The sequence below is a fragment of the Nicotiana tomentosiformis genome, chromosome 6 (assembly GCF_000390325.3).
Source record: "Nicotiana tomentosiformis chromosome 6, ASM39032v3, whole genome shotgun sequence".
Classification (NCBI taxonomy): Eukaryota; Viridiplantae; Streptophyta; class Magnoliopsida; order Solanales; family Solanaceae; genus Nicotiana; species Nicotiana tomentosiformis.
The window spans coordinates 69,069,741-69,082,206 of NC_090817.1; the positions used below are offsets into that span (position 1 = coordinate 69,069,741).

At 41.7% G+C, this 12,466-nt stretch overlaps 1 protein-coding gene across 1 annotated transcript; it reads left to right on the forward strand.

Annotated features, from left to right (window-relative positions):
- Positions 1 to 390: 390 nt before the first annotated feature.
- Positions 391 to 912, forward strand: LOC138894164 (uncharacterized). The gene has a single exon (XM_070178846.1). The coding sequence runs from the start codon at positions 391 to 393 to the stop codon at positions 910 to 912; it is 522 nt and encodes a 173-aa protein (XP_070034947.1).
- Positions 913 to 12,466: the final 11,554 nt, after the last annotated feature.

Sequence of the window (12,466 nt, forward strand, 5' to 3'; positions counted from 1 at the left end):
GCCGCCAGTAGCTCCGATTGGGTGGCAGGCACCGGAGGCGCCTGTTTCTACTCTAGGACTTCAGGAGACTTTAGCGCAGTTTCTGAGCATGTTTAGTACATTGGCTCAAGAGGGATTGATTCTGGTTGCACCAACTTCTTCACAAACTGGGGAGGAGCTCAGACTCTCGCTGCCCATACTCCAGAGTAGCAGGCTCATATTGGTCAGGTTCCGGGTGTTATGCTGGTACAACTTATTATTTCGGTTCAGCCTGAGGCCAAGCAAGAGGCATAAGAGGAGGAGTAGAAGATGCTTGAAAGGTTCAAGAAGTATGATCCTCCTACTTTTAGTGTCACAACTATCTAGGATGCGCAGGGTTTCCAAGAGAAGTGTCACCATATTCTCCGCACCATGGATATTGTGGAGGTGAGTGGAGTTGTTTTTACTACATTTCAGTTGTCAGGAGCAGCGTATCGGTGGTGGCAGGGTTATGAGGAGGGTAGGCTAGCTGATGCAGACCCACTCACTTGGGCTCAGTTTTCAGAGATGTTTTTAAGGGAGTTTGTTCCCCAGACACTCCGGGATGCGTGGTGCATAGAGTTCGAGCAGCTATGCCAGGACACTATGACAGTGTCAGAGTACGCCATCAGATTTAGTGAGTTGTCCCGACATGCACCTACCTTGGTTCCTATAGTCAGAGAGAGAGTCCGTAGATTTATCGAGGGGCTCATTTATGGTTCTAGATTCAACATGGCTCGAGAGTTGGAGACAGATACTCCATTTCAGCAGGTTGTAGAGATCGCTCGAAGGATGGAGGGTATGCGGTGCCATGAGAATGAGGACAAGGAGGCTAAGAGTCCTTGTGGACCAGGAGGATCTACTGATCCCTATTTTGGAGGCAGGATACGCCATGGTAGAGATTTTGTGGGTTAGCAAGTTCAATTTGCACTTAAGGCTTCACGTGGTACTTCAGATATCCATGGGTCCAGAGTACCCATACCAGACAGCTTCCACAACTATGCCAGCAGAGAGGCTGCTTTGAGTGTGGGAATACTAGCCACATGGTGAGAGATTGTCCCAGCCTCCGGACGGGTGTGCCACAATAGAGTATTCAGGCTATGGGTTACGCTCCAATTGCTGCTATACCATCGCCAGCTAGAGGTAGAGCTAAGGCGGGTAGAGGTCATCCTAGAGGAGGAGGCCAGGTCCATTGTTATGCTTTTCCTGGTTAGACCGAGGCTGCTACACTAGATGATGTCATTACATGTATGATTTCATCTAGTTATAGAGATGCATTAGTATTATTTCGATCCGGCCCTATTTATTGATAATGTTCATCCTACCTTGCTTCGTATATGGTTGTGTTTCGTGATTCTTGAACTCTGTTCATGTGTTCATGACATTTGGGGGATTCTATTGTGATGAATTGTGTCTATCATTCTAGTTTGGTTGCTATTAAGGGTCATGAGGCTTGTGCGGACTTTATGTTAGTTAATACAGTAGGTTTTGTTATGATTTCTGGGTGGCATAGCCACGACTTATGATATAGGTGATTTACATGTATGGGAAGTTGGTTATGTGTTGTGATTTGGTTCTACAAGATTGAGTTAGCGGAAGTTTTTTAGTTATCGAGATGGTTATCTTGCTTGTGATTCCAAAAGAGGGATGCGAACCTTATGTTCTTTGCAGATAGGTGTGTTTGTACCGGGTTATGTGCCGCGGTGGGGTCATGTTAGGATGAGATTCATTATGGTTATTGTGTGTGCCTTGCTTCTTCTTTATGGGATGGACTCGTAGTATGGTAACGATGGGGAGTTGTACATGTTGGACTTATTTGGTAGTTCTCTCATATGTTTTTCTTTCCATATTTAGTCATATTTGAGTTGTGCTTGTTAGATTGGATTGCGATGTATGTGCCCAAGTGGCATTTGATGTGGCTCATTAGTCGGGTGAGTAGTTATGAGTTTCACATGTTCTTGCACCATTGTCGGTGTTGGGAAGGTTTGGAACAAGGTTCTAGTCGATATAAGACTATTTACCGGTATCAGGATTGGTAATGAGCAGCTATTGTGGTCAAAAGTTATTATTGTGAGTGCATGAGTTATGTGACACATTGTGTGGTTTGATCTTGGTAGTGTGTTGATGGCTTGACGCATCTTTTTGGGATGAATACTGTGTATATGTATAATGGATTACGGATGTTGGAGACCGAGTTCTAAGGTTTATGGACTAAGGTTGAAGTAAGGATCTTCAGTCAAGTTGTGTTGTCGGGCTTATATGGATTGGAGTGACGTGAGATCAACCATGGCCATGTGCATGATGAGTTACGTAGTGATTTGGTTGCTTGGAAAGACTCTTGGCACGTTCGATGACGAACGTATGTTTAAGTGGGGAGAATTTAATGACTCGACCGGTTGTTTAGAGCATTTGCATTATGTTCGATGGTTTGAGGTCATGAGCAACTTTATGTGATGTATTGTGACTTGTGTGTATTGTCGGTTTTGGTTTTCGAGTGGTTCAAGATTGATTTGGAAGAATGATTCTCGATTTGGAAGTTTTAAGTTGAAAGAGTTGATACCGAGTTTGACTTTTATGAATTTGACCTCGGATCAGAGTTTTTGTTGTTTCTTTAGGTCCAGGTGGTAATTTTGGACTTGGACGTATGCTTGGATTGCATTTAAATATTTTTAGAAGGTTTTGGCACTACTTGGCGAAAGTTGGCAATTTGAAGGTTTGGAAAGTTCATAGGTTTGACAGGGAGTTGACTTCGGAGTTATCACGCTCAGATTGTTATTCCAAAAGTTGGAAAATATTCGTTGTGTCATTTGAAACTCGTGTGCAAAATTTGAGGTGATTCCGAGTTGTTTAGAGTGTTCAGCGTAAGTTTGGAATTTAGAAATTTGAAATAGTTCATTAAGCTTAAATTGATGTGTGATTCATGGTTTTGATGTTACGTTGCGGTATTTGAGCCCTCGAGTAGGTCTGTATTATGTTTTGAAACTTGTTGGTATGATTTGACAGGGTCCCGAGGGGCTTGGATGTATTTTGGATCATTGGTTGGGAGATTAGTTAAGTTAAAAAATTTGGAGTTTGTCCATGGTCAATATCGGGTCAAAACGACCACTTTTCAATGTTTTAAGTGCGCGAACAGGTCTGTGACGTGTTTTATGATTGAAATTCATATATGGTTTGTGTCCGGAAGGTTCCAGATGAGTTTCAGGATTGTTTCAGATCATTTCGGTGAAGTTGGGATTGTTGGTGCTGGTACTTCGCAATTACGAACTTTTGTTGCAAGCGAAGGCTCGAAGCCCAGTCTCCTTTCGCTTTTGCGATGACTCTGTTGCTTTTGCGGCTCCGCACCTGCGCCGAAAGCTCCGCAGGTGCGGTCACACCAGAACCTCTGCCAAACCAGCCTTAGCCAAAATTCCCAAAATGATCCAAACCTCGTCCGAAACTCACCCGAGTCCCTCCGGACCCCGTCCGAATATACCAACAAGCTCCATAACATAACACAGACTTACTCTAGGCCTCAAGTTGCACATAACAACATTGAAACAACGAATCGCACCTCAAATCAATCTTAAATGAACTTTGAACTTTCAACTTCCAAAACTCGCACCGAAACATAACAAATCAACTTGGAATGAACTCAAATTTTGCACACAAGTCCCAAATAACATAATGAAGCTATTCCAATTTCTGGAACCACAATCCGAACCCGATATTCACAAAGTCAACTCTCGGTCAAACTTATGAACTTTCCAAAACTTCAAATTTCCAACTTTCCCTAATTAGTGCCGAATCCTTCTAGGAACATCCAAATGTAAATCCGGGCATACGCCCAAGTCCAAAATCCCCATCCGGACCTAACGAAATAATCAAAACTCCGTTCCGTGGTCAAATTCACAAAAGTCAAACTTTTTCAACTCTTCCAATTTAAAGCTTCAACGATGAAATTCATTCTTCCAAATCGATTCCGAATACCCTGAAAACCAAAACCGACGATTCGTACAAGTCATAATACATCATACATAGTTACTCATGCCCTCAAACTACCGAGTGAAGTGTAAATTCTCAAAACGACCAGTCAGGTCGTTACATCCTCCCCCACTTAAACATATGTTCGTCCTCGAAAGTGCCGAGAGTCATTCCAAAGTCATCAAACCGTAGTGTAACCTTACCATGCATATACCCGGGGGTGATCCCACGTCACCCTATTCCATGTAGGCCCGACAACATAACATACTGAAGATCATTACTTTAACCTTAGCCCTTAAACCTTAGAATCCAATTTACAACATCCAAAATTTCCTATAAGACCTGAATCTCGCCTCTAAACACTGTATACGTCTGAACCAGCTGCATCAAGTCATAACCATAACCCAAGACAAAATCACATGATATACCACATAACTCAAATACTCATAGCAATAACTTCCAAGCACAGTAGTTGTTCAAAACAACCTATTACCAGTAATAACCTCATATCAAGCATAACCCCGTTCTAAACCTTCGTACACTGCCGATGATGAAAGAAACACGCAGAAACTCATAACCATTCATCAGATCAACAAGTCATGGAGCTCCCTCTCTCCCTCTCCTTCGACAATAACTATAGCCAATTTCTAAGCCGATCAACGACATTATCCATCCAGATATACCGCAAACAAATTTGATAGCACCCATTCTAGGTCCAATGACCTTACTTTATCAAGCCCATCTATCCTATTGTCATACCACACCAATGCTACCTAGAATCACAACCCTTGCAATCCGTGCACCAATAAGCAACAACTCAAATGTACCCAAAACAAAAAAATGACTCAAATGAGAGAACCATCCCGCAAACTCAACAAGTACCACCACAACCGCAATGCTATGAACCCATCATATATGGTAGAATCAAGACTCATGAATCTAACACAAAGGATCATATCCCAACATAAATTTGCTGCAATGTGTGACCCCATCCAAACACAGGTCCATATGAAATACCTCAAGCCACCATGCTTAAATCAATAACTACACGCAATTCGACATCAAGTACACGAAGTGTATGAGCATAACCACGGGGAAGCAAATAGCACAATATACCACAGTCCGGAGAGAGCATAACTAAGGTGCAATCAACCATTCAAAATCCTAATATCCACCTTGCTCGAATTCCTCTATAAGGCCCAAATAGGACCGCACCATGGGTGCCTATAACCAACGAATCCAAACCCTTCATAGCATAGAAAGGTAACTCATAGAACATCTTAGAACACAAATAAGCTCAACCCTAACTGAATGGCACATCCCTCAACAAAAGCAGTACGGAGTCAACCAATCCGACCGGGTGTAGCATACACATCCTCATTGGGCCTGCTAATGGACCCCATATCTACTTTGGTCACTCACAAATAGATACATAACCCTTCGAAAGTCCACAATGGCTGATCCATTACACATACTATCATCTGACCAGCTTTGGCCATATCTTCACATTCCACAACCACGAAACAATCTGTTGCTGAGAACTCCTAATCTCCAAGTCCATAGAACACATGAATCACCATATATGATCCAGACTCCACCGCTCGAAAGTCTAACACACCTCTCACACACGATCATCCCACGAGGAATACTTCTAAAATTCTTCAGTGCCACGTAGCAAAAATCTGAATATCAGTAGTAAATTAACCAGGTGAGTACAACAATACCAATGATGTATCTGTAAGTCAACACAGTGCGCCTTCTGAAATGCGCACCCTTCTCAGGAATTACCAAGTAGTTATAACATTTATCTAAGCATCAGAAACCGTCCATGCCGTCTAAGAATTTATGATCTTCCCTTTAAAATTGACCGTGGCCTTACACATTCAACCCTCAATCCCACACATCACACCTCTACTATCGTACCATCATACGAAAAGTACGAGAATCTCATAATCAATTCTGAGTCCAGCAGAAATACATACCCGATCAGTCAAAAATCTTCCATTTGATCCCATCCAGGAGAAAATCACAATGCGCAACATGCTCCTCACGTCGGTATAAAATACCCATTTCAAACTATGGTAAAAACCATCGAAAACTCTTCGAAACCTATTTACACATAACCAAGCCATCAGAACCGAAGCCTTCTAACTCAGCCAAGCCACACATGTCGCCAAAACCCAAGAGCATTGCCAGAAACACTTGTAGAGACTCACCACATCATAAGTACCCCAAAGAACCAATCGTATCCATTGTCGTGCTGATCCAACCTATTACCAAGCTATCCCATTTCTCCGAGTTCCTTCCAAATTGCCCTCAAGCTGACACTTCTCCTTGTTAGAATACCATGATCCTCAACAAAAACTCACCCCACAAGATCCTAGAATAAAACCACACTGCCCTAAGGCCCATAAACCGCGATATTCCCTCTTAAGCACCCCAAAAGTACTAGAACCGAGACACCCACTGTGAAGAGACCTTCTGTGAATCCACAACCATTTCCTTCACCTTCCTAACGCTGAAATGTAGAATCCGTAATGATATAAAAATGCCACAAGTCTCGACACCATCCAACTTAAATCTCAGATTCTAGCCATATATAAATCCACAAAATTCTCAATTTCTACATATAAATCTTGAATCCATTAGAACCTTATCGAGAGTCATCCACTATGCTCAAATCTCAATTGCACTGGCCAAATAAGCCGAATGACCTTTGCCCCATTAGCACAACAACACCCAAGAAGTAATCCACACCTTTAAGCAACCGAGCAATTTCCTACCCCATGCGAACTACGTCTTTCACGAATAACAATTCAATCATCCCATGGTCCCCATATACCCATAAAATGTAATATAAACCGTATCTAGAAATTTCTTTACTCGAGTCATCCTCGATCTCAACCTCCGCAAGTCATTACCGATCCACAAGTATGCCTTAGACCAAAACTAATACAACACGTAACCATGCAATCGAAACGTCGATAGCAGACTCCCCCACTTAGCTCAATACCATAGAATAGAACATCTAATAACTCACCATACCCATACTCTATTACTACCATATTACCGCAGGGAGATTCAACTGAATCCTTCATAAGTTCACATAACACAAACCATATAGTACCTCAAATCATCTGCTAAGCTCACATACATCAATATGACGAAGACAACTTTCACAACCAAATTCAAATTCAAATCTCAACACATATACCCCGCTGGTAGAAAAGAACCTCTCAACACAACATTATAAGGATTACACCTCCATAGATTACTCCGCAGGAGATAACCTACCTGCTTAGCCTCAAATTGACATCTTGCTATACCCTTTCGCAGCCACGATTACTATGCGATCACTTAATCTTCCTGAGTCTCAACTCACAACAAGACATGAAAGTCTACTTCGTTCCACAATTAAACAATATGAAAAATCTTTCAACACACTCATAACTCGAGACTATACGTCACATCAAGAAAGCAATCTAGCACCCAATATTCCTTTTTATATCTCAAGCAAACTATTCTCGTCACAATCAAATCATATGGACACATCCAGCAGTCACATCATACTCATCATATAGCCATCTAGCCACTCATCGAGTCGTAAATTCCACTCATAGGGACGCTACCAGACATATAAGTCCAAAAGCATGTGCTCACACAGCTGAAATCCTTATGCTCAAGATATAGCCATAACCCGGCCTCAAGTCCTCCAGACTGGCCCATCATCAACACAAAGAAATCATATCATCCATGGAATCACAAGCCGTCGATGCACAGCTGATACTGAGTGCTCACATGCACATACACATGCGTGGAATTAATTCAAAGGGTTACTCTTCAAGCTGAATCAATGCCGCACGATAAGGAAAGAAAGATGGGAAATTTATCCTAAATGCCCTATAGCCTCTCGAATATATAGATGGACATCATCAAACCGATCTACAAGACTCACCTAGACACTTGCTGATGACTTGTAGAACCTATGAAGCTAGAGCTCTGATACTAACTTGTGACAACCCAAAATCCAAACCGCCGTGATGGCAACTACCCCAACCCGCTAGGTAAACCAGTTAACTATAAAACACAATATAATAATACTGATATGAGTCAAAGATGAGATAGTTGAATTTTATACAACTCCCGAAGGACTGGTAGTACAAATCATGAACTTCTAAGATTTAGAATTTACAATGCTGGTATAAAATAAAGTACATCATCTGTTTGAAATATACATGAATAGTTTAAAAATTCTAAAGCTACCAACATAAAGAGGTAACTATGACCGGAACGCAGGTACATCTTCAAATCCAACTCCCGCCGTGCACAACAACATCAACATCCAACATCTGTACGCAAGGTGTATAAGTGTAGTGTAAGTACAACCGACCACATCTACTTAATATGTAACAAACCTAACCTTAGGTTGAAAGTAGTGACGAGCTGGGACAAGGGTCAGGGTCCAACTCTAATAACCAGCAACAGTTCATAACAATATGATAAAGATGGTACAAGAAATAATTCAGCTGGTTCACAGTTACAGAAAATAGGCATGCTTTTCAAGTATAATAGTAGATCCCAGACCTTCCACCGAAGACCTCAAAATATATGAATAAGTTTGAAAACTGTGACTTTTCCCAAGAGCCTTTTAACAATAAATAAGATGCTTCATTTGCAGATAGCTTGAGGAAAATACACCTCTATGCTTACATGTCAATATACAGGTGAAATCATGAATGTCACCAAAGTCGGTAGTAGAAGGAAATATATCTCTATGCATGTATTTCAAATACGCATGTCAAATGCAATGCATCTCAATGATGAACTCATGTACTCACCCTCTCAGAGTACTCCATCTCACTGCCTCGTATTCTCACTCATCATGCTCAATACTGAGCACACTCAGTCAGTCAGTACTGTACAGGGGAGATCCAACCCACATGCAAATAAACCAGGGCAGATCCAGCACGATGCAAATGATCCAGGGCATATCCAGCCCAATGCAAATGATTGCTAGCAATTGCACCCACTGTGGATGTGCAAACTCCGGAGGGGCCGATCCATCCCAAGCGCTATAATAAGCCAAATCCTGGCATGAATCAATAAAGCATGCTGTGGTGTGCAACTCGATCCCATAATTATCACTCAAAACTCATGCTAAGCAACCCAAATTAATGATACGAGGTGTGACAATATACGATAACAGAGGCTGAGATATAATATGAAATGATGAATGTGACTGAGCACATAACTGCAATTAAGCAAATAACTCAACAGCAAAGAACGACCACTGTGGGTCCCCAATAGCACCAACATATAGCCTAAACATGATTTCTAGAATGAATTACAACTCAAGTGCTCCAACACATATAGTACAATGAAAATGTTCAGGTATAATAGCTACACAGTTCCATGGAATCGACTAAATCATAATTTACACAGTGCACGCCCACACACCCGTCACCTAGCATGCGCGTCACCTCAACATCAATCATATATCGCTTAATTCGGGGTTTCATACCCTCAGCACCAAGTTTAGAAGTGCTACTTACCTTGAACAAGCCAAATCCAATACCGAGCAAGCCAAGTGATGCTCCAAAAATGCCATCCCACGCGTACTGACATCAGAACGGCTCGAAACTAGCCAAAAACAACTCAATACATCAAATAATGTCAAAGGAAACAAATCCAATTTATAAAGGTCGAATCTTTAGACGAAAGCCCAAAATCAACCCAAAGGTAAAACCTGGGCCCGCCGATCGGAACTCGACGAAACTTATAAAATCTGACAACTCATTTAGTTACGAGTCCAACCATACTAATTTCACTCAAATTCGACTCCGAATCGATTCTCAAAACTCAAAAATTCGTTTAATGAAATTTTAGGTTAAAACCCCCATTTTCTCTTTAAAATTCATAATCCAAATACCAAAAACGAAGATAAAATTACGAAATATAATTACAAGTGAGTCAAGAATGCTTACCCCAAGTCACATGGTGAATTTCCTCTCCCAAGTTGCCCAAACCGAGCTTCAAAATCCCAAAAATGAGTAAAAAGTCGAACCCTTGAACTTAAAGGATCTGCCCACGCCTCTTCGCACCTGCGAAAACAGGCTCCGCTCCTGTGGAATCGCAGGTGCGAACCAGCTTCATGCATCCGCGCTGCCTCACGATTCTGCGCACATTTTCCCCGCTTCTGCGAAGTCGGAGATGCGACTCAAATTCTTCACCTGTGAAGGCTCGAAGCCTAGCCTTCTTTCGCTTCTGCGATGACACTGCCTCTTTTGTGGCTCCGCACCTGTGCCCAAAGCTCGGCAAGTGCGGTCACACCAGAACTTCTGCCAAACCAGCCTTAGCCAAAATTCCCAAAATGATCTGAACCTCGTCCGAAACTCACCTGAGCCCCTTGGGACCCCATCCAAATATACCAACAATCTCCATAACATAACACGGACCTACTCGAGACCTCAAGTTGCACATAACAATATCGAAACAATGAATCATACCTCAAATCAATCTTAAATGAACTTTGAAATTTCAACTTCCAAAACTCGCGCAGAAACATAGCAAATCAACTCGGAATGAACTTAAATGTTTTACACAAGTCCCAAATAACATAACAAGCTATTCCAATTTCCGGAACAACAATCCAAACCCGATATCCACAAAGTCAACTCTCGGTTAAACTTATGAACTTTTCAAACCTTCAAATTTCCAAGTTTCACCAATTAGTGCCGAATACTTCTAGGAACATCCAAATGCAAATCCGGGCATACGCCCGAGTCCAAATTCACCATCCAGACATAACGGAATCATCAAAACTCTATTTCGGGGTCAAATTCACAAAAGTCAAACTTGGTCAACTTTTCCAACTTAAAACTTCTACGGTGAAATTCATTGTTCCAAATCGATTCCGAATAACCTGAAAACCAAAATCGACGATTCACACAAGTCATAATACATCATACAGAGCTACTCATGCCCTGAAACTACCGAGCAAAGTGAAAATGCTCAAACGACCGGTCGGGTCATTATATCCTCCCCCACTTAAATATACGTTCGTCCTCGAACATGCCGAAAGTCGTTCCAAAGTCATCAAACCACCAAGTAACCTTACCATGCACATACCCGGGGGTGATCCCACGTCACCCTATTCCATGTAGGCCCAACAACACAACATACTGAAGATCATTAATTCAACCTTAGCCCGTAAACCTTCGAATCCAATTTACGACATCTAGAATTTCCTATAAGACCCGAATCTCTCATCGACATACATTGTATAAGCCTGAACCAGCTGCATCAAGTCATAACTATAATCCAAGACAAAATCACATGATATACCACATAACTCAAATACTCATAGCAATAACTTTTGATCACAATAGCTACTCAAAATAACCCATTACCGGTAATAACCTCATCTCAAGCAAAACCTTGTTCTAAATCTTCGTACACTGCAGATGATGAAAGAAACACGCAGAAACTCATAACTATTCATCAGATCAACATTTCATGGAGTTCCCTCTCCTTCAACAAGAACTATAGATAATTTCTAAGCCGATCAACGACATTATCCTTTCAGATATACCGCAAACAAATCTGATAGCACCCATTCTAGGTTCAATGACCTTACTTTATCAAGACCATCTATCCTATTGTCATGCAACACCAATGCTGCCTAGAATCACAACCCGTGCAATCCGTGCACCAATAAGCAACAACTCAAATGTACCCAAAACAAAAAAAATAACTCAAATGAGAGAACTGTACAACAAACTCAACAAGTACCACCACAACCGCAATGCTATGAACCTAGCATACATGGTAAAATCAAGACTCACGAATCTAACACAAAGGATCATATCCCAACATAACTTCGTTGCAATGCGTGACCCCATCTAAACACGGGTCCATATGAAATACCTCAAGCCACCATGCTCAAATCAACAACTAGATGCAATTCGACTTTAAGTATACGAAGTGTATAACCATAACTACGGGGAAGCAAATAACATAATATACCACAATCCGGAAAGAGCATTACCATGGTGCAATCAACCATTCAACATCCTAATATCCACCTTGCTTGAATTCCGCTATAAGCCCAAACAGGACCGCACCATGGGTGCCTATAACCAACAGATCCCAACCCCTCGTAGCATAGAAGGGTAACTCATAAAACATATTAGAACACGAATAAGCTCAACTCTAACCGAATGGCATATCCCTAAAAAACAACAGTACGAAGTCAACCAATCTGACCCGGTGTAGAATACACATCCTCATTGGGCTTGCCGATGGACCCCAAATCCACTGTGGTCACCCATAAATAGATACATAACCCTCCGAAAGTCCACAATGGCTGAACCATAACACATACTATCATCTGACCAGCATTGGCCACATTTTCATATTCCACAACCACAAAACAATCTGTTGCTGAGAAATCCTGATCTCCAAGTCAATAGAACACACGAATCACTATATCTAATCCCGACTCCACCGC

Bases quoted from the DNA above. Each gene is read 5' to 3' on its own strand.
- LOC138894164 (XM_070178846.1), top strand. From the start codon at position 391: ATGGATATTGTGGAGGTGAGTGGAGTTGTTTTTACTACATTTCAGTTG.